General features: G+C 37.7%; 2 protein-coding genes across 2 annotated transcripts in view; both read left to right on the top strand.

Annotated features, from left to right (window-relative positions):
* The first annotated feature begins 280 nt into the window (after positions 1-280).
* Positions 281-5,360, top strand: LOC130930825 (G-protein coupled receptor 135). Its single transcript, XM_057858994.1, has 2 exons — positions 281-1,539; positions 3,981-5,360. The coding sequence occupies exons 1-2, from the start codon at positions 1,427-1,429 to the stop codon at positions 5,311-5,313; spliced, it is 1,446 nt and encodes a 481-aa protein (XP_057714977.1). The 5' UTR covers positions 281-1,426; the 3' UTR covers positions 5,314-5,360.
* A 5,854-nt stretch (positions 5,361-11,214) lies between these two features.
* The window catches only part of LOC130930823 (disheveled-associated activator of morphogenesis 1-like), a 55,024-nt gene continuing 39,697 nt past the window's right edge, over positions 11,215-26,541 (top strand). The window contains exons 1-6 of the mRNA XM_057858990.1: positions 11,215-11,752; positions 13,841-14,055; positions 14,135-14,224; positions 19,078-19,149; positions 19,231-19,325; positions 24,061-24,280. Coding sequence (XP_057714973.1) covers positions 13,873-14,055; positions 14,135-14,224; positions 19,078-19,149; positions 19,231-19,325; positions 24,061-24,280 — 660 coding nt within the window. The 5' untranslated portion in view covers positions 11,215-11,752; positions 13,841-13,872. The remainder of the gene's footprint in view (positions 11,753-13,840; positions 14,056-14,134; positions 14,225-19,077; positions 19,150-19,230; positions 19,326-24,060; positions 24,281-26,541) is intronic.

Below are 26,541 nucleotides of genomic sequence, written 5' to 3'. Positions count from 1 at the left end.
AAAAGGATTTTTTCTTTTTGTTTTCTTTTTTTCTTTTTTTTTTTTTTTTTTATAGAATGGCCGAATTCATAAATCTCTCCTTTTTATGTCAAATGTTTGTATGGATGAGGTCAGTCACTGTCAATGTCAGTGAATGAGTCAAATGTCAAATGCTAAATATCTGTTTTGCTAGACTTGATTCATATTAATACGCTGCGGTGTGCGTTACCATGGCAACTAAACCCGTCACCAAGGATGTGAGCGTGTTCAGGAAGAATTCTCCGTGGCAGGGAAGGCTTCAAAGAGAGAGAAAGAGCAAGGCGACTTTGGTGTCGTTGGGATTTCCGATTAAAAGGGCAAATGAAGGATATACACCGAGTACAGTTTGGGATTTTTGTAGTAAACCGGTATCGTCGCTTCATGGGATGATATCTTTTTTTTTCCCTACGTAGGAAATGGATGTGTTCATGCGCACTCTCTGCTTGAATAAAACGTGTGTATTAAGGCTATTTTGGAGGAATGGAGCTTCAGATGAATCTCTGCCTTGCTGGATTTTTTTTATTCTTAGTTTACTGTGCAGGCAGAAAATCCAGAGAAGATGAGCTGGGGCGCTGAGCCACGGATATAAGACATGTTGAGGTTGTCACTTAATAATATTCCTTCTAAACGTCAATTCAACAGGAGAAATTAAGCATAACTGAAACTGCAAATATGGAAACATACTACATTGTGGGTTCATTGTTCTGGCCATAATGCAAAATGATGTATCGTAGCTCACACACAAAATGTGTTTATAGTGTTCTTGGCCTTCATGGAAGTAGTCTACTTATGCATCTGTAAATGATTACAAAGTATGACTCTGCCAAATTTGAATCATCTTAAAATGTGACAGTTAAAATATGAAACAAATATGATTTTCTTAAGTATTTAAGTTTGAAGATACAGTTGTTGCAATCCACGTAGTCCCTTATTTCAAAGGATGAAAATTGAGTTGGAACTACGTGTGCATTTTTAATAGCTGTAGATCAATTCCAGCCTCAGTCAATGACCTATTTATCCTCAAAGGCAACAGAAAAATATCCACAGGGAGCCCACGTGCCCGATGGTTAAATTAGTGGAGCAGAGAAGTCATTGATTTTCTTACACAGCCACATCCTTTTGGATGGGAGCCCTGGATATTCAGCATTTGTTTAAACTGTATACAAACAATCATCTTGGACTTATATTTTAATATGACACCTCACAATATATATGGACCCCCCTAAAAAAAAACATGATTGCGAGATGCTTCATGCCTGTAATTTTTTTCTTCTTGGATAGTGAATCCTGAACAATCATTGAACCTTGAATGGTTGAAGAAGCTCATCGGTTTTTTTTTTTTTTTTTTTGGGTGAGCCCAATTGTGACTGTATATAGTGATGCATAGAACTGTTTTCAAGCCTCATCAATGGAGTTCGACGTTAGTACTGCCCTGTGGGGAAGAAGCAGCAGCAGTAGCAGCAGCACAACTGACATGTCAGTTTTGAGAACCACCAATCACATGAACACTGATGTATCAAGGTAATTTCTTCAAGTTCTATACTTTTATTTAGTGTTGCACCGACACAAGTAATGGTACCGATACTAAGCTAAAGTAAAGTCACCGATATCAGCGAGTACCAAGAAATAACGTGCCGAAGCTGCTCAATATGTACTTTTCAACATTTACCCACTTGGTCACAAGTTTTGAAAAACATCACAGTTCGGTCGGATGAGAAAGAGTAAAAGTTAGTAAAAAGACGTCAATTTTGTGGAGGTGGAGGAAACACCACAATTTTTTCTACTGAAAGTCCAACCTGTATCAATAGTTAGCATAACATAAAACTGTGTGAACTTGCTAACCTGACTAACTACTGCGGTCAGGTCAGCCTCCACAAGGAAGAACAAAGTCAAGCTAGCCGTCCCTCATTTGGATCATTGTTTGCATTATGTAATTACGGTAATGCAACACAGTGGCTTCAGAGAGCAAGTTCCATTATTAAACAAATGGAGCTAGCCAAGAATGGGTCCACTTCAGGGGGACACTGACATGAACATTCACTGACATGAAAAAAAAATCTGTGAAATGAAATCACGCATCAGAATTTCATGAAAGTACTTTGGTACGAGTCTTGGGGCAGTCTAGTATACAGATGTAGATCGGTCCTTGGAAATCTCAGATTTTTTTTCCCCCTTATCACTTTTATGTTACAATACTTTAGTTTGAGTTTAGGGGTGCTCCAGTGTCACCCAGAAGTAGACCCATTCTTGGATAGCTCTCAATTTTTTTTTAATAAAGGGACTTGCACTTCAAAATGTTTTAGTAGTTTTTGAAAACAAAGGTTTAATCGAACGTTGTTTCACCTGAATCAATACACATGAAAGTTAGTACAAGTCAATACAGATTTATTTTGCACAGATCATTTAGCTAATCAATTAATTGGGTTCATATTCGTGACAAATGTAGCCCTGACCCCCGTTCACCCAATCTGTTTGGTCAAATTAATGTCCCGTCCCCAGCAAAAGTGTACATGCAGGTTATGTACACCTACGCCCTTGCTTTTGGGTCACTTTCTGAGGATTTTGCAGCATTTCCGCGTCGCTTCCATAAGCTGATTTTTAGGGGGGGCAGGCCTCCCCTGGTGGCCGAAAAGTGTCATTGCGTGTAATTGACTTTCCTATATGTATAAAAGTTGTAAAGCAATAAAACTGCAACAAAAATGAATGAAATGATCAAAAAAACATTTTTATAATGGGTCGAAAATATTTTTCTAGCACCTTAGACAGTCATTAGCTTTGCATATAATTCAATATATATATATATATATATATATATATATATATATATATATATATATATATATATATATATATATATATATATTAGAGAAAAAAATATATTTTAAAATGATTTTTTTTTTTTCTTTAATTGAAAATATATTATAACTTTTTGGGGGATTGAATGATTTAGACACAAATGTCCTAATCATAAAATGGCCCAAACACAAAAAGGATTGCTTCAATCAAAGAAAACTTTTTCAATGAAAAGTTAAGTGTCCATATGCAAATTTTTAAATCGCAAATATTTTTTCGCATTCAAAAACTTTTTTCTATGACTGAAATGTTTCTCTTTTTTTTGATTGAAGTGATTTTTCTTTTTGAAAATCCATTTTTTTATGCAACTTATTTTTTGATTGAATAATAAAGAGAAAAATGTCCAAGCCAAAATGTGGCCCAAACACAAATCAACATTACTTCAATCAAAAAATTGCTTCAATCAAAAAATAAAAAAATAAATCTAAGAAAAATAGCTTTCACATGCATTTTTTTTTTTGCGTTTGGAGTTTGAAATTTATTTTTACATTTAAACACTTTTTTTTTTTTTTTTTTTTTTAATTGAAGCGACTTTTTTTTGGTTGAAAATATATATTTTGATTGAAGCAACTTATTATTATTATTTTTTTTTTTTAAAGCAACTTTTTTTTAATTGAATAATAAAGACATAAATCTACCTCCATATGGCTCCGCCCAGGGGATACAATTTTTGACTGAGGTAACTACATTGGCACGACACCGGCGGGCGTACCAAATTCAATGGATGACGATCTTGGCGAAAAGTATTGCCTAAGCAGCTTGATTTAGAATACCCCTCAAGAATGATGGGAAACAAAAAACCCTCATTGTCAGCTTATTATTTTAAATATTCTTGTAAGTTAATTTTATTGGTAACACTGCATTTTGGGGTCATCAACATGTTGTGCCCCCCCGCCCCAAAAGTCAAACTCCGCCTTTGGTCGCTTCCTGTTAATTTTAAGGAAATCTGAGGATTTTTTTAACAAACTTAATTCGCTGGCACCCTCCCGCTTCAAATGGTTTAGACGTCTACTCGTAATAAATTTTCAGTTCACAGCAGAAGGATGATTGGAAAGGCTATAGTTTTTTTTCGTAGGTGTGACTTAATGGAATTTGTTGTTGTTTTTTAGGGTTGTTTACTCCGCTACCAGGCTGGTGTACACCACGGGAGAGGCTGCAGTATCAACCAACCAATATCTTACTTCACTCAGCGTCCAAGGCGTCCACGAGGGACCGACACCATTAGTACTGAGTGCTACCGAAGCGAACACAGTCCTGAAGGGTATTTTGGTGGCGGCTCAAGCCCTCGTTCTTCTTGCTATCTTCCTTCTATCCAGTCTGGGTAATTTTGCTGTCTTAATCGTCATCCTCAAACACAGACAGCTCCGGACGGTGACCAACGCGTTCATCGTTTCGCTGTCGATATCAGACTTCCTCACGGCTATCATATGCCTGCCCTTTTCCTTCGTCATGCTCTTCAGCAAAGACGGCGTTTGGATGTTTGGGGAAGGTTTCTGCGCGGCAAACGGGTTTTTCAACACCTGCTTTGGTATCATCTCTACCCTGACTATGACTTTAATCTCATTCGACAGGTACTACGCTATCGTCAGGCAGCCCCGTGCTAAAATTGGGCGACAGAAAGCTACGAAGTTGTTGCTAGCCGTGTGGGTAGCCGCGGTTATTTTTTCTCTTCCGTGGTATATTTTAACGCCAAATTCAAAAGAAGTTCACGACCAAGGTTTCTACCACTGCATGTACGTTTTCCATTCCGGTACCTCACGTCTCGGAACGATATATAGCATTTCTCTTATCGCCGTGTGCTATTTACTGCCCTTCGCCCTCATGTGTTTCTGCCACTACAACATTTGTAAGACAGTTCGTCTCTCCGAAATACGAGTCAGGCCTGTGACCACATACGCTTGCTTGTTGCGGTTCTACAGTGAGATGCGCACAGCCACCACGGTTCTCATTATGATTGTTTTCATCATTTTTTGTTGGGGTCCGTACTGTCTCATGGCGTTGATCACCGCGTTAGGGGGCTACACGTTCAACCCCGTGATGGACACGCTTGCCATCTGGCTGGCTTGGACAAATGGAGCCATCAACCCCCTGATCTATGCTTTGAGGAACCCTAATATATCTATGTTACTGGGACGGAGTCGAGAAGAAGGCTATCGGACCAGGAATATCGCGGCGTATCTGTCCGGACACGCCAAGAACCAAGAGATCCGTCTAAATCAAGTAGAGAGGATGAGGGACCGCTACGTGAGTGGAGTGGCAGTTATTAATAACAGCAGATTATCAAGTTCGAGTCCAGGAAAAGGAACTGGGGCAGAAGGTGCAATGTGGGCTTGTAAAAACCCAGCAGTGTTTTTCTGCAGGGATACCCAGTCAGAATCTACAAAAACACTCCCCAACTTTGTCAGTGGACCAATGAAGAAGACAGCTGACACCAGCCTGTGATGTTAAAGAATATTAAAGTCAACTCATGTTTATTCTTGCCGGTTGTTTGAATCCATTAACCGAGTCTCTTTTTTGTGATTTTTAACTCATGGGCTGCAGTTGACGATGATAGACGAATCAGAGTCGCTCTACACCTTGGATGGTCTTGTGCCATCAATGGTACTAAAAGATGGGCATTCTATAATAATTAGTTTTGAACTGGTTCCAATGCTAGTACTGATAAGGCACTAAAACGACAATCAGCTGTGCGTTATTACATTTCAAGATCTAGTTTCCAACCACGAGATTGCCGCCACCTACGCACATCTCCGTATTAAAAGGAGCGCTTTTTGCCCATCCCAAAATGATGATAGACGTCCAAACAGGTCTGTAGGTGGAGTTTGACCTTTGTTGGGTGGGGGGCTAAAACATGTTGATGACCCCGAAATGCAGTGTCAGCAATAAAATTAACTTACAATATGTACAGTTATGTACAGTGGTCCCTCTACTTACATACATCTCTACATACAGAATTTTTAGGTTGGGACCAGCCTCAACAAGGCAAGGCAAGGCAAGGCAAATTTATTTATATAGCACAATTCAACACAAGGCAATTCAAAGTGCTTTACATCACATGAAGATCATAAAAATCACATTTAAATCAACCCAACGTAAAAACCAAGACAAAAGATCGCATTTAATCACAGAATAAAAATAAATAAATAAAAATAAAACAAAAACTACTACTAATCATAATAATTGAAATCAGCAATGGAGATAAGCACAAGAGGAATAGAAAGCAGGTAGATTGAAATATATAGACAGTTATGGATATGCAGTGCTAAACAAAAGCGTTTTTAGCCCTGATTTAAAAGAGCTAACAGATTGAGCATACCTAAGATGTTCGGGTAACTTGTTCCAGAGGTGAGGAGCATAATAACTAAATGCTGCCTCACCCTGCTTGGTTCTTGTTCTTGGAACATGCAGAAGACCCGTTCCAGACGACCTTAGGGGTCTAGATGTCTCATAGGAATGTAACAAGTCAAGCATGTATTTTGGTCCAAGGCCATTAAGTGTTTTGTAGACGAGCAGTAGTATTTTATAGTCTATCCTTTGACTCACTGGAAGCCAGTGTAGCGATTTCAAAACCGGTGTAATGTGGTCCAGCTTCCTTGTATTTGTGAGGACTCTGGCTGCAGCATTCTGTACTAGCTGCAGCTTCCTGACTGATTTTTTATCAAGACCTGTAAATATACCGTTGCAATAGTCCAATCTGCTGAAAATGAATGCATGCATAAGTTTTTCCATGTCTTGTTGAGTCAGAAGCCCCTTAATTCTGGTTATATTTTTAGGTGGTAATAAGCGGATTTAGTGACAGACTTTAAATGGCTCTCAAATTTTAGGTCTGAGTCAATAATTACGCCAAGGTTTCTGACTTGATTTGTAGCTGTAAGTGACATTGTGCTAAGTTGCCTGCTTATCTTTGACCTTTCCTTTTTTGGCCCAAAAATGATCACCTCTGTCTTCTCCACATTTAACTGGAGAAAATTCTGGCACATCCATTCATTGATTTGATGAATGCATTTACTCAGGGAGACTAAAGGACTATAATCATGTGGGGACACAGAAATGTACAGTTGTGTGTCATCTGCATAGGCGTGATAGGAGATGTCATACTGTTCCATTATCTGAGCTAACGGAAGCATATAGATGTTAAATAAGAGTGGACCAAGAATTGACCCTTGAGGGACTCCACACGTGAATTTGGATCGTTCTGACTGATAGTTTCCGATTGACACAAAGAAATCCCTATCATGTAAATAGGATGTGAACCACTGAAGAATAGTGTCAGTAAGCCCTACCCACTGTTCCAATCTGCTGAGTAGTATGTTGTGATCAACCGTGTCAAATGCGGCGCTGAGATCCAATAGTAGCAGAACAGATGATTTGCCTGCATCGGTATTCCGACGAATATCATTTAGGACTTTGATAAGCACGGTCTCGGTGCTGTGTTGTGGCCGAAATCCAGACTGAAATGAGTTAAAAAGATTGTTTTGCATCATAAAAGTCTGGATCTGTTCGAGCACAACCCTTTCGATAATTTTCCCCAGGAATGTCAGATTTGATATTGGCCTGTAATTACTAATGGTTGAGGCATCCAGATTAGGTTTTTTTAGGAGAGGTTTTATTACTGCAGTTTTTAAAGTCTGAGGACACTCTCCTGTTTGGAGAGAAGTATTTATAATCTGAAGTATGTCTGGGGCTATGCAATGAAAAACAGTTTTGAAAAAGTTTGAAGGAAGGATGTCAAGGCAGCATGTTGTGGGCTTTAATTTCAACACAATTTCTGTTAAAGTGGCATAGTCCAAGAGGCTAAACGGTCTAAAATTGACGTGGGGGACATTTTGGGAGGCATTTAGTGTAACATTTGTTAATCTGGAGTTGCACACAGTCTGTCTAATCTTTAGTACTTTTGTGTAAAGAATGCTGCAAAATTATTACAGGACACCTCAGATGCCAATTCCTGAGGTATTGATGCTTGTGGGTTTGTCAGTTTGTCAACAACAGAAAATAGTGTGCGAGTATTGTTGGTGTTTCTACTAATGATCTCTGAAAAATATGACTGTCTAGCATTTTTCATTTCCTGGTTGTATTTGCGAAGACTCTCTTTGTAGATATCATAAAAAACTAGGAGTTTGTTTTTTCGCCATCTGCGTTCTGCTCGTCTACAAACTTGCTTTTGTTTTATAGCTAGTATGGCATTTCTCCAGGGTGACCTCTTCTTTCTTGATAAAGTTTTTGTCTTAATCGGGGCAATAGTGTCAATTACAGTCATCAGGAAAATATTGCCTCTTGTTGCTCCCAGAGTTTACTGAACGTGACATACTTATAGCTGGTCTGCAATTGGCTATTACCTAGCATTCCTGGCATCCAACTGGCTAAGAGGGACCTCTACTGTATGTGTATGTGTGTATCCCAGCGTCCTTTTCATTCGCCCTTCGTATTCCGACGTCTTTACATGAGTGTATTAACTTTTATTCTTTATTCTTTTTTTACATTATGCACAAATCTGATTTTATGTTCATGTAACATATACTTGTTACATGTTTTGAGAATTATATAAGATCAGTGGTGAAAGTGGGCCAGAACGGTCAGGAACGCAGTTTCAGTATAAGATTCAGGGACAGAACGCAGTTCCAGTATAAGATTCAAGGCCGGAATGCTGTTCCGGTATAAGATTCAGGGCCGGAATGCTGTTCCGGTACACGGTGGTTTGATTCCAAAAATATGACCGCAACTGTCAAAACGCTATGTAAAAAAAAAAAAAAAAATGCTAACCTGCCACACATGCATTTCAGCTCCAAGAAGAAAACACTCTACCAACATCAGATTTACATACACAAGTGTTAACAACAAGCATAATAAAGTGTTTGTGTAGCGTAATCCATTTCCACCAATATTTATTATTGATTTAATTCTACGGACGGCATGGAGGTTTCCCCAGCTCCTGCAGTTATCTGAGTCTGACGATGATGAGTCATGTCAGTGTGCAAACGCACGCAGCAAAGCAAAACACCTGGACTCATTTATTTGTTCAATTGACTGACATACTGACATGTAATCAGCGGAGATGGTTAGCTCTGATTGGTTCAAATGTGCATGTTTTCTGGAACAGGAAAAAAAAAAAAAGCTTGTCGAATTGATGCGACAAAAAAAGGGCAATGCAACAAAAAATGGATCAAATCTTTAAGCGCAACAAAAGAGTTAAGGAGGCTTATTTATCATATTTAGTTTTTTTGTTCTGATGGGGAAGTTCAAAACATCATAGCTGTCGATGTGCACTTTGGACTTCTATTTGTTCATTTATGTTAGGCTACTTATTCATTTCCTTATGATTTAAAAAAGTCAATGTTTCTGCGATCTTCAAAATATATTCCATTTCACTCAGCATAATATAAGTCATTTGTACTTATTTTTCTGAATGTATGTTACTTATATATTTATTTATTTATTTTAAAAAAGTAAATGTTTAAATTAACTTCAATTTTATATATATCCTATGTTCTTAAGTAGTTAAAATTTAGATTTGGCATTTACTATGTGTGGAAATGAGGGAAAATAAAAATAAGGAGATGGAGGTTGGGGTTATTGCTGTTTAAAATTTCTGGCTCCGTGGCGACCTTCACGTCGGGGCGTTCCGGCAAGAAATTCTAGCCACTTTCACCCCTGCATAAGATTTATATCTGAATTTCGGGAGGCTTGAAATGGATTAGCCAAAACCCATTTCTACTCTACTTACGAAATTTTCGGGTTACAAAACTACTTCCAGAAATTTCGAACATAGAGCTACCACCGTATATATACTGACTGTATATACATACAGTGGTGTAAAGTATCTAAACCTTTTGGAATTTCTCACATTTCTGCATAAAATCACCATCAAATGTGATCTAAACTTTGTCAAAACCGTGTCTGGTTGAACTAAAACCACCCAAACATTTATAGGTTTTCATATTTTAATGATGATAGCATGCAAACAATGACAGATGGGGGGGGGGGGATGAACCTTCTGCCTAAGGAGACTTAAAGTGCAGTTGAAACCAATTTTACCAAACATTTTTAGCTGGGTGTGTGCCCAATCACTGGTGAGTGGTTTAAAGCTGCCCTGCCCACTATAAAGCACACACCTGGTAAGAATTGTCTTGATGAGAAGCATTGTCTGATGTGCATCATGGCTCGGTTAAAACAGCTGTCAGAAGACCTGCGATCAAGGATTGTTGATTTGTATAAAGCTGGGAAAGGATACAAAAACATCTCTAAAAGTCTGGATGTTCATCAATCGACAGTCAGATAAGTTGCCTACAAATGGAGAGAGTTTGGCAATGTTGCTTCTCTCCCAAGGAGTGGCTGTCCACCAAAGATGATGGCAAGAGTTCAGCGCAGAATACTCAGAGAGGTAAAAAAAGAACCCTAGCGTGTCTGCTAAAGACTTACGGAAATCACTGGCAATATCTCTGTGCACACATCAATTACATGTAAAACTAAGGCCAAGAATGGTGTTCATGGGAGGACTCCACGGAGGAAGCCACTTCTGTCTAAAAAAATATCTCATCAGACCATAGGACATGGTTCCAGTAATTCATGTCCTTTGTTGACATGTCTTCAGCAAACTGTTTGCAGGCTTACTTCTGTACCGTCTTCAGAAGAGGCTTCCTCCTGGGGTGACACCCATGCACACCAATTGTATGTAGAGTGCGGCGTATGGTCTAAGCACTAACAGGCTGACCCCCCACCTCATCAATCTCTGCAGCAATGCTGACTCCTGTAACGAGTCACATGACATTTTGGAGGAAAAACGACAAGCAGTACTCAATTTGGACATTTAGGGATGTACGTAGTTTCTATGGGGTGTACTCACTTTTGTTTCCAGGGGATTAGATATTAATGTCAAAATTTTGAGTTATTTTGAGGGGAAAATAAATGAACTCTATTACAAAAGCTGCACACAGACTACATTTCATTGTGTCAAAGTGTCATTTTGTCAGTGTTGTCCTGTGAAAAGATATACTTAAATATCTGAAGAAATGCAAGGGGTATACTCACTTTTGTGATACACTGTAGTATAAGGACTGTACTGGCACACTGGACGGTATTGACATTTGCTACTCCATTGATTCTGGGCCGGGAGCGCTAACAGTACTAACTCTACAACATCAATACGGATGAAATGCCAAACCTTACTACACACGACAAATTATATTGCACAAATGTACCCAAACCCTAGCATGAGTTGGTGCCACATGAAGAAAAAATGCGCACGGAAGTAAATATTCTTTGATGCTGTGATCTAAGCACAAAAGCAGGCAAAGCAGTCTCTATTTCTGAATTGAAGCACGCAAAATTTAGTGGGTGAGGTCGGGGTGTGACTGCCTCAACCAGGAATGCAGTAGTGTGTGATTCTTTCTCTCCGCGTAATAGTGTGCCCTGTCACCAATCAGTTAGTTGCTCTTAGCGGAATACAAACATTGCAACAAGTTTCGCTCAAAGCCACGGAAAGCAGAGGACAACGGAAACAGAGAATCCTATGGATTTATGGATTTTTTGCAAAAGTGGACACCTGGATATTTCTAAAATTTTGAGGGGAAATCACTACCTCTTGAGGAACTTTGAGCATGCATGGATTTAATTTTCAATCCAGATGGACATAAATTTGCTTTAGATTCTCTGTTAGATTTCTTAAATATGAAGTATTTAATGTCTTTCACGTCATTTTAGTCTCTCCTGCTTCCTTGACTTTACATTAAACAAAATTGATCAACTTGGGGTTTGGGAAGATCAGCATTTGTTGTGAGATATGTAGGCGCAACAGATTCCATCTGACACCTGCCTACGCTGAGAATGCCGACGCTCAACATGGTATCACACTACATAACTTAAGAACAAGTTTACATCCACACAGGTAAGGAATTCAAGAGTCAACTACCGTACGTATGTATCCTGCATCCTTGATACTCAAAACTTGACAACCTTAACTCAAAGGAAAATAGCCTTTATAAAATGCCTGCCAAAAATACAGCTAAAAATTAGAAGATCATAAAATTGAAAAAATGATTAAAAGGTTACAAATATTTAGACATAAAAGCAAAGTGGAAAATTAACGAAAATTAAAAACTAATCATCTTCTGTTTCGCTTATCCTCACGAAGGTTGCGGGGGTGCTGAAGCCTATCCTAGTTCACTATAATAAAAATAATAATAATAGTAATAATATTGAATAAACCATTTAAAATATACATAAAACATTGGAGTACATGAAAATAGTATTACTTTAAAAAAAACACTAAATAGACAAAATTACATAGAAATATAGAGTTTGAAAGTGGAAGACCACAAGCTTCATAAAAAGATTCATAACATTGAGAAATAAAAGCAAATATAGAAAATAGATTTAAAATATATATGGCGGAAAACACAGACAAGACTGAAAAAGCAGTTTCTGCTCTTGCACTCCTCTTTAAAAGAAATGGCTGTATTTTAAGCTAAAACAACTGTTGTGTTTGATAGAACAATATGTCTATATGCTACCATAGCAGATTCATGGCGCATGAAGCCCCCAAACTATTTTTAATTTGTCTGTTTTACCCTGAAAACCCCCGTTTACAGTTATCGCGCAACCACTTTTGTTTCAACCCAGCCATAAAACAAAGCTAATTAATTATATTTATTATTCAGAATGTCTGTCGTTTTTAGCTTAGAATCATTAATTGATGTCTCATATTTTGTTTAAAAAAAAAAAAAACTTTAAAAAACTATTCACTCGCATATTTTAAACTTTTAATCAAATTATGTCACAATGAAAAAAATGGCGTCTTTAAAAAAATCATGGATATCAACCTCATAACTATCGCTTAATTGTGTTTTTTTTTTTTTTTTGTTACTGTCGCATTTTCTCCGATATGTTAGATGATAAATAATCGATTCAAACAAAAAAAAGTTCAAAAAAAACGTTTAAAAGGGTATGAAAAAGAACATCTCGACCACTCCTTGATGTCTGCGATTTCTGCATGCAACCCTTGTTATATTACCATGTTTCACCCATAAAATCCCAAAATAATCCAGATGTGACCATTCACAGCTGTGTCTTGACACTCAGTGATACATGTGACATGAAGTTTTTGGATCGAGACAGGGAAAGTACGCGATAATATCTCGTTAAAGTCATGGCGTCTGTAATTCTGCTCTCGCGTGCTCTCACCTGCAGATAGGGTTTTGCTGTTTAAAAAACATTTTCTTAAACATGTATATGGCGGAAAACACTCACGTGACTTGAAGTTCCGCTCTGAGACGCCCAATTTGGCCAAATTTCAAAATTGTCCTACATGCATGTGTGATACACCATTGGAAAGCTTAAAATCTCAATTTTCTTTGAACAGCAGGGCATTTAAAAAAAATGAAATAAATAAATTTAACCCCTAAACCCTAGCTCGAGGTGAGAGCATGAGAGAGCATAATTAAAGACGCCATGATTTTAACGTGATATTATTGCGTACTTACCTTGTTTCGATCAAAAAACACAGTGTAGCATGTCTCACTGAGTGTCAAGACACAGCTGTGAATGGCCACAACCGGACTTTTTGAGGATTTTATGGGTGAAACACGGTAATATAACAAGGGTTGCAATGCAGAAATTGCAGACATCAAGGAGTGGTTGATTCTTTTTCAAATATTTACCATTTTAAACCTTTTTTTTTTTCATTGTTTGGATCGATTATTTACCATCTAAAATATCGGGGAAATGCGACAATAACAAAAAAATGTTCAATCTTGTTCTATGGAACAATTTTTTTTTTAAACCCAGATATCTCAAAGTAACACATTTTAGAGCTGTGATTGCAATACCGTGATACCGTGAGACCTTGATATTTTGGGTTAAGGTTATCATACCTTCAGAATATCATACCAGCATATGCCTAGATGGCTAATGATATTGTAAAAAAATAAATAACAGATGCAATTATAAGCAGTAAGCATTGCTATTTGAATTTTAGGCAGTAATTCCAGTCCATCCCTGGCAGCGACCATGACATCCCAGGGACCACAGCAACATGGCCGCCTCTTCGCCACCTTATTTCCTTGTTGTTTCAAGAACAGCGATCACCCAGAAATCACCCACGTCCGTGATAATATCAGTACTGCAGCACTGGAGCCCACATTACCGATGCCGCCCCCTGAAGAGCTGGACTCTATGTTCACTGAGCTGGTGGTGAGTACACAACAAGTTGTTATCTATACAGTATATATTTGACATTATTCTGATCTTCTGGCTTTCACCTGTTTTTAAGGATGAACTGGACCTCACAGAGGAGCACAGAGCTGGCATGTTTGCATTGCCAGCAGAGAAAAAATGGAAGCTTTACTGGAGTAAGAAGATGGTAAGAACTAGCTTGTTTAGCTAGTCAGCTAGTTTATGTTCAGATACACTGAGCAAAAATATGAACCCAACACTATTCTTTTCGTCTTTGTGAAGAATATATGAGGGTCTGTCATGTAGAAATATTTTTCTTTGAGTCCAGTTCGCGAAAATGAGAACCAAAAACATGAGAATAAAAAATAACAGTATTTAATTTTTCTGCTATGTAATTGTCGAGAAAAACATCCATTAAGGCCAATATTTGAAGTAAGTAGGCAAAATTGGCGTAAGCCGCCATTTTTAAATGCCAGAAATATTTTAGCCAATCAAATGCAAGTGTTTTTGATAGTCTGCCATCGCCGATGTTGTCAGATCTATTCAAACGTTTGTCGTCTTTGGCGATGGTAATGTTTACATTTGAATCATCAAATCTATTTTCGCATAAACAATGATTTTGCGTGAACACAAAAACATATGAAATACTATTACACCAAAACCAATACTAGTATCGTTATCGATCGGCACTATGACGTCATCGGTATTGGCAAGTACTAAGATACGATACTAATAACTACACTGCTGGCCAAAAATATTGGCACCCCACCAAATTTGTCAGCTAATGCTCAATTTCTCCCAGAAAATAATTGCAATTACAAATGCTTTGGTAGTAATATCTTCATTTATTTTGCTTGCAATGAAAAAACACAAAAGAGAAAAACAAAAATAAAATAATCATTATCATTTCACACGAATCTCAAAAAATGGGCTGGACAAAATTTTTGGCACCTTCAGCCTAATACTTGGTAGCACAGCCTTTCGACAAAAAAACTGAAAACAACCGCTTCCAGTATCCATCACTGAGTTTCTTACAATGCTCTGCTGAAATTTTAGACCATACTTCTTTGGCCAACTGCTCCAGGTCTCTGAGATTTGAAGGGTGCCTTCTCCAAACTGCCATTTTCAGATCTTTCCACAGGTGTTCTATGGAACTCAGTTCTGGACTCATTGCTGGCCACTTTAGAAGCCTCCAGTGCTTTCTCTCAAACCATTTTCTAGTGCTTTTTGAAGTGTGCTTTGGGTCATTGTCCTGCTGGGAGACCCATGACCTCTCAGGGAGACCCAGCTTTCTCACACTGGGGCCTACATTATGCTCCAAAATTTGTTGGTAGTCTTCAGCCATACACGGTCAAGCAGTCCAGTGCAAGATGGAGCAAAGCAACCCTAAAACATCAGGGAACCTCTGCAATGTTTGACTGTGGGGACCATGTTCTTTTCTTTGAAGACCTTGTTTTTTTCCTGTAAACTCTATGTTGATGCCTTTTCCCAAAACACTCTACTTTTGTCCCATCTCACCAGAGAACATTCTTCCAAAACGTTTTTGGCCTTCTCAGGTAAGTTTTGGCAAACTCCAGCCTAGCTTTTTTATGCCTCTGGATCAGAAGTGGGGTCTTCCTGGGTGTCCTACCATAGAGTCCCTTTTTATTCAGACGCCGACGGATAGTACGGGTTGACGCTGTTGTACCCATGGACTGCAGGACAGCTTGAACTTGTTTGGATGTTAGTCGAGGTTCTTTATCCACCTTCCGCACAGTCTTTCGTTGAAATCTTTTGTCAATTTTTCTTTTCTGTCCACATCTAGGGAGGTTAGCCAAAGTGCCGTGGGCTTTACACTTATTGATGACACTGCGTACGACAGACACAGGAACATTCAGGTCTTTGGAGATGGACTTGTAGCCTTGCGATTGCCCATGCTTCCTCATAAGTTTGCTTCTCAAGTCCTCAGACAGTTCTTTGGTCTTCTTTCTTTTCTCCATACTCAATGTGGTACACACAAGGACACAGGACAGAGGTTGAGTCAACTTTAGTCCATTTTAACTGGCTGCAAGTCTGATTTACAGTAGTTATAGTCACATTCTGTTACAGTGCCTTGCAAAAGTATTCGGCCCCCTTGAACCTTGCAACCTTTTGCCACATTTCAGGCTTCAAACATAAAGATATAAAATTTTAATTTTTTTGTCAAGAATCAACAACAAGTGGGACACAATCGTGAAGTGGAACCACATTTATAGGATAATTTAAACTTTTTTAACAAATAAAAAACTGAAAAGTGGGGCGTGCAATATTATTCGGCCCCCTCGCGTTAATACTTTGTAGCGCCACCTTTTGCTCCAATTACAGCTGCAAGTCGCTTGGGGTATGTTTCTATCAGTTTTGCACATCGAGAGACTGACATTCTTGCCCATTCTTCCTTGCAAAACAGCTCCAGCTCAGTGAGGTTGGATGGAGAGTGTTTGTGAACAGCAGTCTTCAGCTCTTTTCACAGATTCTCGATTGGATTCAGGTCTGGACTTTGACTTGGCCATTCTAACACCTGGATACGTTTATTTTTGAACCATTCCATTGTAGATTTGGCTTTATGTTTTGGATCATTGTCCTGTTGGAAGATAAATCTCCGTCCCAGTCTCAGGTCTTGTGCAGATACCAACAGGTTTCTTCCAGAATGTTCCTGTATTTGGCTGCATCCATCTTCCCGTCAATTTTAACCATCTTCCCTGTCCCTGCTGAAGAAAAGCAGGCCCAAACCATGATGCTGCCACCACCATGTTTGACAGTCGGGATGGTGTGTTCAGGGTGATGATCTGTGTTGCTTTTACGCCAAACATATCGTTTTGCATTGTGGCCAAAAAGTTCAATTTTGGTTTCATCTGACCAGAGCACCTTCTTCCACATGTTTGGTGTGTCTCCCAGGTGGCTTGTGGCAAACTTTAAACGAGACTTTTTATGGATATCTTTGAGAAAAAGCTTTCTTCTTGCCACTCTTCCATAAAGGCCAGATTTGTGCAGTGTATGACTGACTGTTGTCCTATGGACAGCCTCTCCCACCTCAGCTGTAGATCTCTGCAGTTCATCCAGAGTGATCATGGGCCTCTTGGCTGCATCTCTGATCAGTTTTCTCCTTGTTTGAGAAGAAAGTTTGGAAGGACGGCCGGGTCTTGGTAGATTTGCAGTGGTCTGATGCTCCTTCCATTTCAATATGATGGCTTGCACAGTGCTCCTTGAGATGTTTAAAGCTTGGGAAATCTTTTTGTATCCAAATCCAGCTTTAAACTTTTCCACAACAGTATCTCGGACCTGCCTGGTGTGTTCCTTGGTTTTCATAATGCTCTCTGCACTTTAAACAGAACCCTGAGACTATCACAGAGCAAGTGCATTTATACGGAGACTTGATTACACACAGGATGATTCTATTTATCATCATCGGTCATTTAGGACAACATTGGATCATTCAGAGATCCTCACTGAACTTCTGGAGTGAGTTTGCTGCACTGAAAGTAAAGGGGCCGAATAATATTGCACGCCCCACATTTCAGTTTTTTATTTGTTAAAAAAGTTTAAATTATCCAATAAATGTTGTTCCACTTCACGATTGTGTCCCACTTGTTGTTGATTCTTGACAAAAACATTAAATTTCATATTTTTATGTTTGAAGCCTGAAATGTGGCGAAAGGTTGCAAAATTCAAGGGGGCCGAATACTTTTGCAAGGCACTGTATGTGCCACAGGTAAGTAACAGGTTCTGTTGATTACAAAAATTAGAGAAGCATTCAAAGGGTGCCAATAGTTTTGTACTGGACATCTAGCGCCGTTTATAGCAGACAATGAGTTAAGTAGTGTCTGACTAAGCCATGATAGCAATTACTTTAAATTTAAGTGAATATGCAGTAATTTAGTATGAAAAGAAAAAAAAAATCTATATTTTTTCAAAAACATGGGATCAATACCACACAGCCCGGTGTGAGAATCGACATCAGAAGCCAAAAAAAATATCGGTGCAACTGTATTAACTGTATTAGCATAGCTTTGCTGTATCTACTCTTTAAACAAATTCAATTAGTAGCATATATTAATTTATAGTGTACTAATGATGCAATAATTCCTTGATGTACTGGCATCTCTTTTTTGCATTTTGTCAAATGACTGTTGTCGAGGGAAGCCTTTACTGCATTCCAGGCAAACCGTGTCAGCCCAGCTGCTTTACCATGTGACATTCAAATGCAAGAGTTAATTGGAGATAATACAATAAAATTGAAAAGCAAGTTTAAATAATTACATATAGCAGGGGTCGCGTTAACCGAATATTTTCCGTCGTTGGCCGTTTTTTTAAAACGGTGACGGAAAAAACTGAAGTCCAACTGTCATTTTGACAGGTTGCAATTCACACCCCAGGCCACAGGGTGGCGAGTGAGCATATTAATTAGCTATTGTCTCTCTTGATGCATGACGTCGGAAAAATGTCAAGGCAACTGAGTGTCCGAAGTTTTTTCAAAAAGCCCCAAAACGACGACGGTGTCGATAAAAAAGAAAAATAGAGTATAGTTGAAATAGTTGATAAAAAAGAGGGACTGATGCAGTGGAGGATGAAAGACAAACAAGCAATCAGCCTTCGGCAACTACTGAGCGAGCAAGCGGCAGCAAGGAGGTCAGGAGGGAGTACAGAGTGTGAGACTGCGTTCAGGCGTCAGCAGGTGAACTGTTAATTTCATTGTTCCATATGTAGCCTACCCACTGGGGCCACAGTCAGCTGTTTTTGTCACTGCGGAGAAAAAGTTACATATTCATCTGCTTGATGTGTGATGGCACGGTGTGGATTCTCTGTTAAGCTTGTTCGTACAGAATATTAATTAAAAATGAATGAAAACTAAATACTATTGAATATGTCATTATTATCATTTTTAAAATTTTACTGACAGGTAAAAATAGATTATGACCGGATTTTTATGACCCTGTCAGTCAAAATGACAGACAACGAAAAAGTCTAGCGCAACCTCTGACATACTGTATAGTCACTACCATACTGTGCCTATTGGTATTACAGGAAACAGAAGAGAATAGAGGAGCAACCAGCTGGCCAGAGTATTATATTGACCAGCTATGTTCAATGACTGCAGTAAGCACTCCCCGTTCACCACTTTCCTTACGATTTATTTAAATTAAATCATCACAGAGCTTTTTTAATTTTCCTTGTCAGAGAAAGAGCCTGTTGGTTTTGGAGGAAAATGAAGATCAAGAAAGACAAAGAGTTTTAGAAGGCCTTAAGACAGCTCTGAGAACACAACCTATGAGGTACATCAATTTTAATTGTGACACGTAGTTGAACTTTTAGTACGTGTGTATTTTTTTTTTTTCCAATGTAATTATACTATACTATAGTATAGGGGCATGAACTGTATATGCAAAATCATGTCACAGAAAATCAAAACGATCTACCATTCTTGACTTTTTTTTAACCTTTTAATTAGTAGTTATATAACTATTTTTGTTATCACAAATACAGCGTCATGTGTTCTTCTGTACGTGTTTAGAAAAAGGTATTTGAGTTCTACTGTATGTGGCATATTTGCAAAATTGGTTATTTTTTTCCCTAGTTGCTAAGAATGTGTAACTTTTTTTTTTTTTTTGTATTAATGTAAGTTTTGCTTTTATTTAAAAGTTGAAAATGTGGGTTGACTTTATTCAAAACAATACAGTAATTATATAATAACACAGTAAAAAAAATTGTAGTGTTGGACAGATACCGGAAGTGTATCCAGCACTAAAATGACATAATCATGCCGATGCTGCGCAATATGTACTCTTAGAGATCTACCCTTACCCAAGATGGCCGCCAGCTATGCCCTTCCCAAGATTATGTAGACGTCCAGACGTGGGTGGCGTCCAATCATATTTCTACTGTGAATTTCAAAGAGTTTATAGATTGTAGACGTCCACTCCATTTGAAGTGGGAGTGTGGCAGCAAATGAATGTTTAAGAACTTCTTTGAATATAGCATCAAGAGATATAAAACACTCAGGTGGCTTGAAGTCTGCCCTGAGACCCCCAATTTGGCCAAATTTCAAAATTGTCCTATATGCATGTGTCATTTGAAAGCTTAAAATCTCTATTTTCTGGGGGAATAATTTTTTTGAACAGCAGGGCATTTTTGACACCTTAAAAGTAGGTCAAATCAGGTGAGTGAAAAACAGACATTTTTGAGACCTTTGAAATTTTCTTTAAATTTCTCGTTTGAAAAAATTTTTTGGACACCCATCCTGGTACATGATAAATAACGAACACTTCAAGATGATCCCCCTTTGTCTACTCAAGTCTTTCGTAATCCGTATGCATACACCAACGGCGTAGGTTTGGTCTTAATATTGGTAGGGACAATATGACAGCATAACCTGCATGTACACTTTTTGCTGGGGACGGGAGATTAATAAGACCATACATGTTTGGTGAATAGGGGTCAGGGCTACATTTCTCACCAATATGAACCTAATTAATTGCTAGGCTAAATGATTCGTGCAAAATAAATCTGTATTGACCTATACTAACTTTCACCCTGCAAATTTATAACGTCTTAACCTGATAATTTTTGTTAAATCTACTCAAATAATTGTCTCTTTTTTTTGAGTGTTAAAGGCTAGTTAACAGATTAATGTGTCAGATTCTTCCACTTACTTGAAGTAAATATTACGATTTGTTTATATTAAGCCCATACATCTAAAAGTTGGTAATTTTTCATCTAAATCAAGAAAAAAATTCTTTCAAATAATGGTTTGAACAATATTCTTGAATTAAGAACATTTCTGACGGACAAGTTTTTCTTTTAAGATTAAATACACAAACCTTTTGCTTAAAATAAGTCTGTTAATGTTATTTTCAGCTAGCTGTTTTTCTTTCAAGAAATCTAAGTGAGTATAATCAACTTGAAGCACTGTAGCAGTAGCAAAATTAGTGGAGTGTTACCCACCTCCACAACATTTACGTCTTTTTACATTACTTACAGTGGCTGCTGCCGGCAGATAAAAACTTGTAATATCCCTCATCTTTGAAGGGGACGGGGGAAGCGGCATGTTGTATTTCTGTCGGGTTGTGAATGGGTGTGTGTATTTGGGGGGGTTCAAGTCATCAGCCAATGAAACGTGCGTTTGAAGGGGAAAAAATGGACTGGCACATTCAGCGAGTGAAAACGGGTCAGTGTAAGTCTGAACATAATGAAAGTACTGTAATTCACCTATTAATGGTAAGATCAATTCTATCCTTACAACATATAGAAAGACAATCTAAATTACCTATATAACTGAAGTCATTATATAATGCAAATAAGGTTGCTCAAAAGTTGGTGGGGATAATTTGAGCATCCTGAAAAGTTGCTAGTGTTATGTCCCTACCATCCCTATGCAAACCTACGCCCTTGGCATACACTAAGAAATGTGGGTGGATGTACAATAAAAAAGGAAATTGGTATGTAAGTAAATGTAGATTTAATTTAGCCCTGTGTTTTATTTTGTAAATAAACATAGCTAAACGAGGAGTTACCGGTAGCTGTATAATTAATGATAACTTCACGGCATACAGTTTTTGATTTGGCTTGATTTTAATCTGTGCAAAGAAAAAACATTTCCAGATGGAATTTTAGGAGTTAAATTCCAATACCATAATATCTTAATTTTTGCAGTGGGCTTTTAAAATATTTTTCAATTATGATTAAAGAATGTGAATGCAAGATACTGAGAATAAAAGGCTCCATATGCATAAAGGGAACATATAACTGTGAGAACATAACACAATCTATTTATTGTATCTACCATTGAAGCCTAGAACCTAGGCCTTAGGATTTAAGCATCTAATGTATATAATACATAATACATTAATATCATCCCATAATAAGAAATCCAAACGGCAACAGGAGTCGAAAACATAATGGACAGCATGCTGGCCGGTAAGCCTGCTGTGTCCATGATTCTCGCGCGAGCGTTCAACTGCAATGTATGCCTTTTTGTGGCTTTCCGGTAACTTGAGGTGAGAGCAACAAAGAGCATAATTAAAGACACCATGATTTTAACGAGATGCTATCTCCTACTTACTTACCATGTTTCGATCCAAAAACTCTGTGTATCACCGAGTGTCAAGACACAACTGTGAATGGCCACAGCCGGACTTTGTGGGGATTTTATGGGTGAAACTCAGTAACATAACAAGGGTTGCGATGCAGAATTAATAGACATCAAGGAGTGGTCGAGATTTTTCTTTTTCAAATATTTACCCTTTTAAATGCTTTTTATTTTCTATTTTTCTTTGTTTAGATGGATTATTTATCATTTAAAATATCGGGGAAAATGCGACAGTAACAAAAACAATTACAATTAAGCAATAATTATGAGGTAAGTAATCCGTAAACTGAATTGTGACCTAATTTGTTTAAAAGTTTAAAATATGGGAGTGAATAATTTTTTGTAGGTTTTTTTTTTGTTGTTTTTTTTTAATTCAACTAAATAATAGACATAAATTCATGATTGTAGGCTAAAAATGATAGACATTTCGAATAATTAATATAATTACTTGGGCTGTCAAACGATTAAAATTTTTAATCGAGTTAATTACAGCTTAAAAATTAATTAATCGTAATTATTCGCAATTCAAACCATCTATATATGCCATATTTTTCTGTAAATTATTGTTGGAATGGAAAGATAAGACACAAGATGGATACATACATTCAACATACGGTACATAAGTACTGTATTTGTTTATTATAACAATAAATCAACAAGATGGCATTAACATTATTAACATTCTCTTAAAGTGATCCGTAGATAGAAAGACTTGTAGTTCTTAAAAGATAGAAGTACAAGTTATAGAAATTTTATATTAAAACCCCTCTTAATGTTTTCGTTTGATTAAAATTTGTAAAATTTTCAATCAAAAAATAAACTAGTAGCTCGCCATTGTTGATGTCAATACACATGCTCACTCATGGTACTAACCCATAAAATCAGTTGGACCCAAACGCCAGCAGAGGGCGCCAAACACCAAAAAACAAATAACAAGCGGACATTACACTGTACAGTCATTTTAGTCTGTTTGAGCGGGGTATGTGCGTTAATTGCGTCAAATATTTTAACGTGATTAATTTAAAAAAATAATTACCACCCGTTAACGCGATAATTTTGACAGCCCTAATAATTACATACCTTATTTTTATGGTTGGGTTAGAACAAAAGCGGTTGCGCAGTGTGTGTAAATGGGGGTCTCAAGGGTAAAACTGACAAATTAAAAATAGTCCGGGAGCATAATGCACCATGAAACTGCTATGGCAGCATATAGACATATTGTTCGATGGAACACAGCACATGGAACAGCTCTTTTGGCTTAAAACACAGCAGTTTATCTTAAAGAGGGGTGCAAGAGCAGAAACTGCTTTTTCAGCCTTGTCGGTGTTTTCCGCCACATATATATGTTTATATAATTTATATTTTTGTATATTTTTATATATGGTATCGGTGCAGTATCAGCCAATATCACCGATTGGAATCGGTATTGGGAGGAAAGAAATGGCATCGGTGCAACACCAACATTTTTGTTGTGTGGTGATGATATATATCAATATAAAACTTTTTATCAACATTTTATATGTCTATCGCCATTAACGCCATAAATTGACCTGTTTCTGTAATACATATTTTGGCCAGTAGTTGGCACTAAAGTTGCATTGACTTGCTACAGCAGGGGTGCCCAATCCCGGTCCTTGAGAGCCCCTATCCAGCTTGTTTTCCATGTCTCCCTCCTCTAACACACCTGAATCAACTAATCAGGACCGTTATCAGGCTGCTGGAGAGCTCGCTGATGAGCTGATCATTTGATTCAGGTGTGCTAAAGGAGGGAGACACACAAAACAAGCTGGATAGAGGCTCTTAAGGACCGGGATTGGGCACCCCTGTGCTACAGTATTCCATATGCCATGGTAGTACAACTATGTGTTGCTTGTGCCGATTCATGATATTGAAAATGCACCTCTTTGCTTGATCTCTCACAGGTTTGTCACAAGGTTCATTGACTTAGACGGCCTGTCATGCCTCTTGAACTTCCACCAATCAATGGACTATGAAACAACAGAGTCTCCGGTACATACATCGTTGATTGGTTGCATCAAGGCTCTGATGAACAATTCGCAAGGCAGAGCCCATGTACTGGGACATAGCGAGAGCATCAACATCATCGCCCAAAGTCTTGCTACGGAAAATATTAAAACTAAGGTACTGTACAGTGACGCAAAAGCGGCATCCAATCATCCTTCTGCTGTGAATTTTAAATGAGTTTATCAATAGCAGACATCCAGTTCATTTGAAGTGGGAGGGTGTGAACCCTCCCACTTCAAATGGATTGGACGTCTAGCGCTGTCAATGACAGCCATTGAGTAAATAGCAGATGCTCTGACATTGATAAATAATCATTTTAAAATTGGTTGCGAAATAAGCTAGTTGTGACTTAATTTTAATGTCAATGTACTGACTTTGATTGAAAAGTCGCCCCTAGAAACATGGCCTGAGGCCATGGTGGTAGGGGCGATGAAAGGTCTTTACATGCTTTTGCCGTGAATTGAAATGAGTTTATCACTAGTAGACCTCCAATCCATTTGGATTGGGAGGGTGACAGCTGCCAACCCCCCCACTTCAAATGCAGTGGCGAATGCTGGTCTTTCAATGAGGAGAAGCTGTAACGGAACTACAGTATTCACTATTCAAACTAGAACCTATTTTCTCCACTAGAGGGCAGGGTATTCGTGCTCTTTGGACGAATAATGCTTCATGTCTGTCTTTTTTTGTCCTCTCTAGACGAAATTCAATGTTTTTGTTTTTGTTTTGTTTTTTGTATTTCTTTGGCTTAATTTGGTTATGTAATGGGTTATTGTACAGTATGATTATATCAACAGTTCATATAAATAAGTCTGTGCTCACAGAAAAAAATACCATTGTTTAAAAAAATGTTTTTAAAAAGCAATAAGCAGGTTTTTTTTACTTGTACTTGAGTACATTTTTTTAGATGACTACTTTTACTCTTACTTGAGTCATAGACTTCATGATATGAAATATAGATATTAGGGCTGTCAAACGTTTAAAATTTTTAATCGAGTTAATTACAGCTTAAAAATTAATTAATCATAATTAATCGCAATTCAAAAATATGCCATATTTTTCTGTAAATTATTGTTGGAATGGAAGAATAAGACACAAGACGGATATATACATTCAACATACGGTACATAAGTACTGTATTTGTTTATCATAACAATAAATCAACAAGATGGCATTAACATTTTAACATTCTCTTAAAGCAATCCATGGATAGAAAAACTTGTAGTTCTTAAAAGATAAATGTTAGTACAAGTTATAAAAATTTCGTATTAAAACCCCTCTTAATGTTTTCGTTTTATTAAAATTTGTAAAATTTTCAATCAAAAAAATAAACTAGTAGCTCCCCATTGTTGATGTCAATAATTAAACCATGCTCACTCCCTAAACCCATAAAATCATTTGGACCCAAGCGCCAGCAGAGGACGCCAAACAACAAAAAACAAGTAACAAGCGGACATTACACTGCTGTCATTTTAATCTGTTTGAGCGGGGCATGTGCGTTAATTGCATCAAATATTTTAACGCGATTAATTTAAAAAATTAATTACCGCCCGTTAATGCGATAATTTTGACAGCCCTAATAAATATATAAAATTATTTGAAGTCTATGCTTGAGTAATATTATTTTGAAGTAATGTTACTTTTACTTGTGTAAAATTTTTGGCTACTCTACCCACCTGATTAATTTCAGAATTATTAACCAGTAAGGAGCAGCCTGCTATAGACCCTACTCACCTACGTCACAAAATGACGTGTTGCTGTATCCGGCCGCCATATTGTACCTATTTTTTAGACCTATTCTCATTGTTTTCAATTAGTCGTGCAAGTTATAGAGCAATTCATGGAAGCCCCGGTGTTATCTGTCGCTGTAAACTCATTGGATGCGTTGCATAAAAGGCGTTACGTGGAAAAGCTTCAGTTTATCCATTCGCCAGATCCATATTAGATGCCTAAATCGATGTTTTTCGACCCGCTGTCTTCGCCATCTTTGCCTGACCCTGATATTTACAACTATCTTGTCCACACAAAATCAGCCTATTCTCACGAAAAGTTTGAAAAACTTTAAGAGCTTGGAGGCTTATAAATGCTACGTTGCTGGTTGGGTGAAACAGGTCCTCGTACACGGAAATTCGGCAGGAATCTTGTGCTCGGAAGATGAGTTACGAAATTTTCCATTTAAAATCTTTTGTTCTTGCTAACATCCACTGTCAAATCGAATGTATTTCATGTCATTTGTCAATGGAGCTAGGGCTTTTAATGTTTATATGGTTTAGCGATAGCACTCTCACTACATACATACTGTATATAATATGTAATAAATATGAAGTGCGATAGCACTACTCCAGATTGTCCCTAGTTGAATTTATTTTTTGGCTTTGACC

Source organism: Corythoichthys intestinalis, chromosome 15 (genome assembly GCF_030265065.1).
Source record: "Corythoichthys intestinalis isolate RoL2023-P3 chromosome 15, ASM3026506v1, whole genome shotgun sequence".
NCBI classification, from domain to species: Eukaryota; Metazoa; Chordata; class Actinopteri; order Syngnathiformes; family Syngnathidae; genus Corythoichthys; species Corythoichthys intestinalis.
This window is presented reverse-complemented; position numbering and strand designations above follow the sequence as displayed.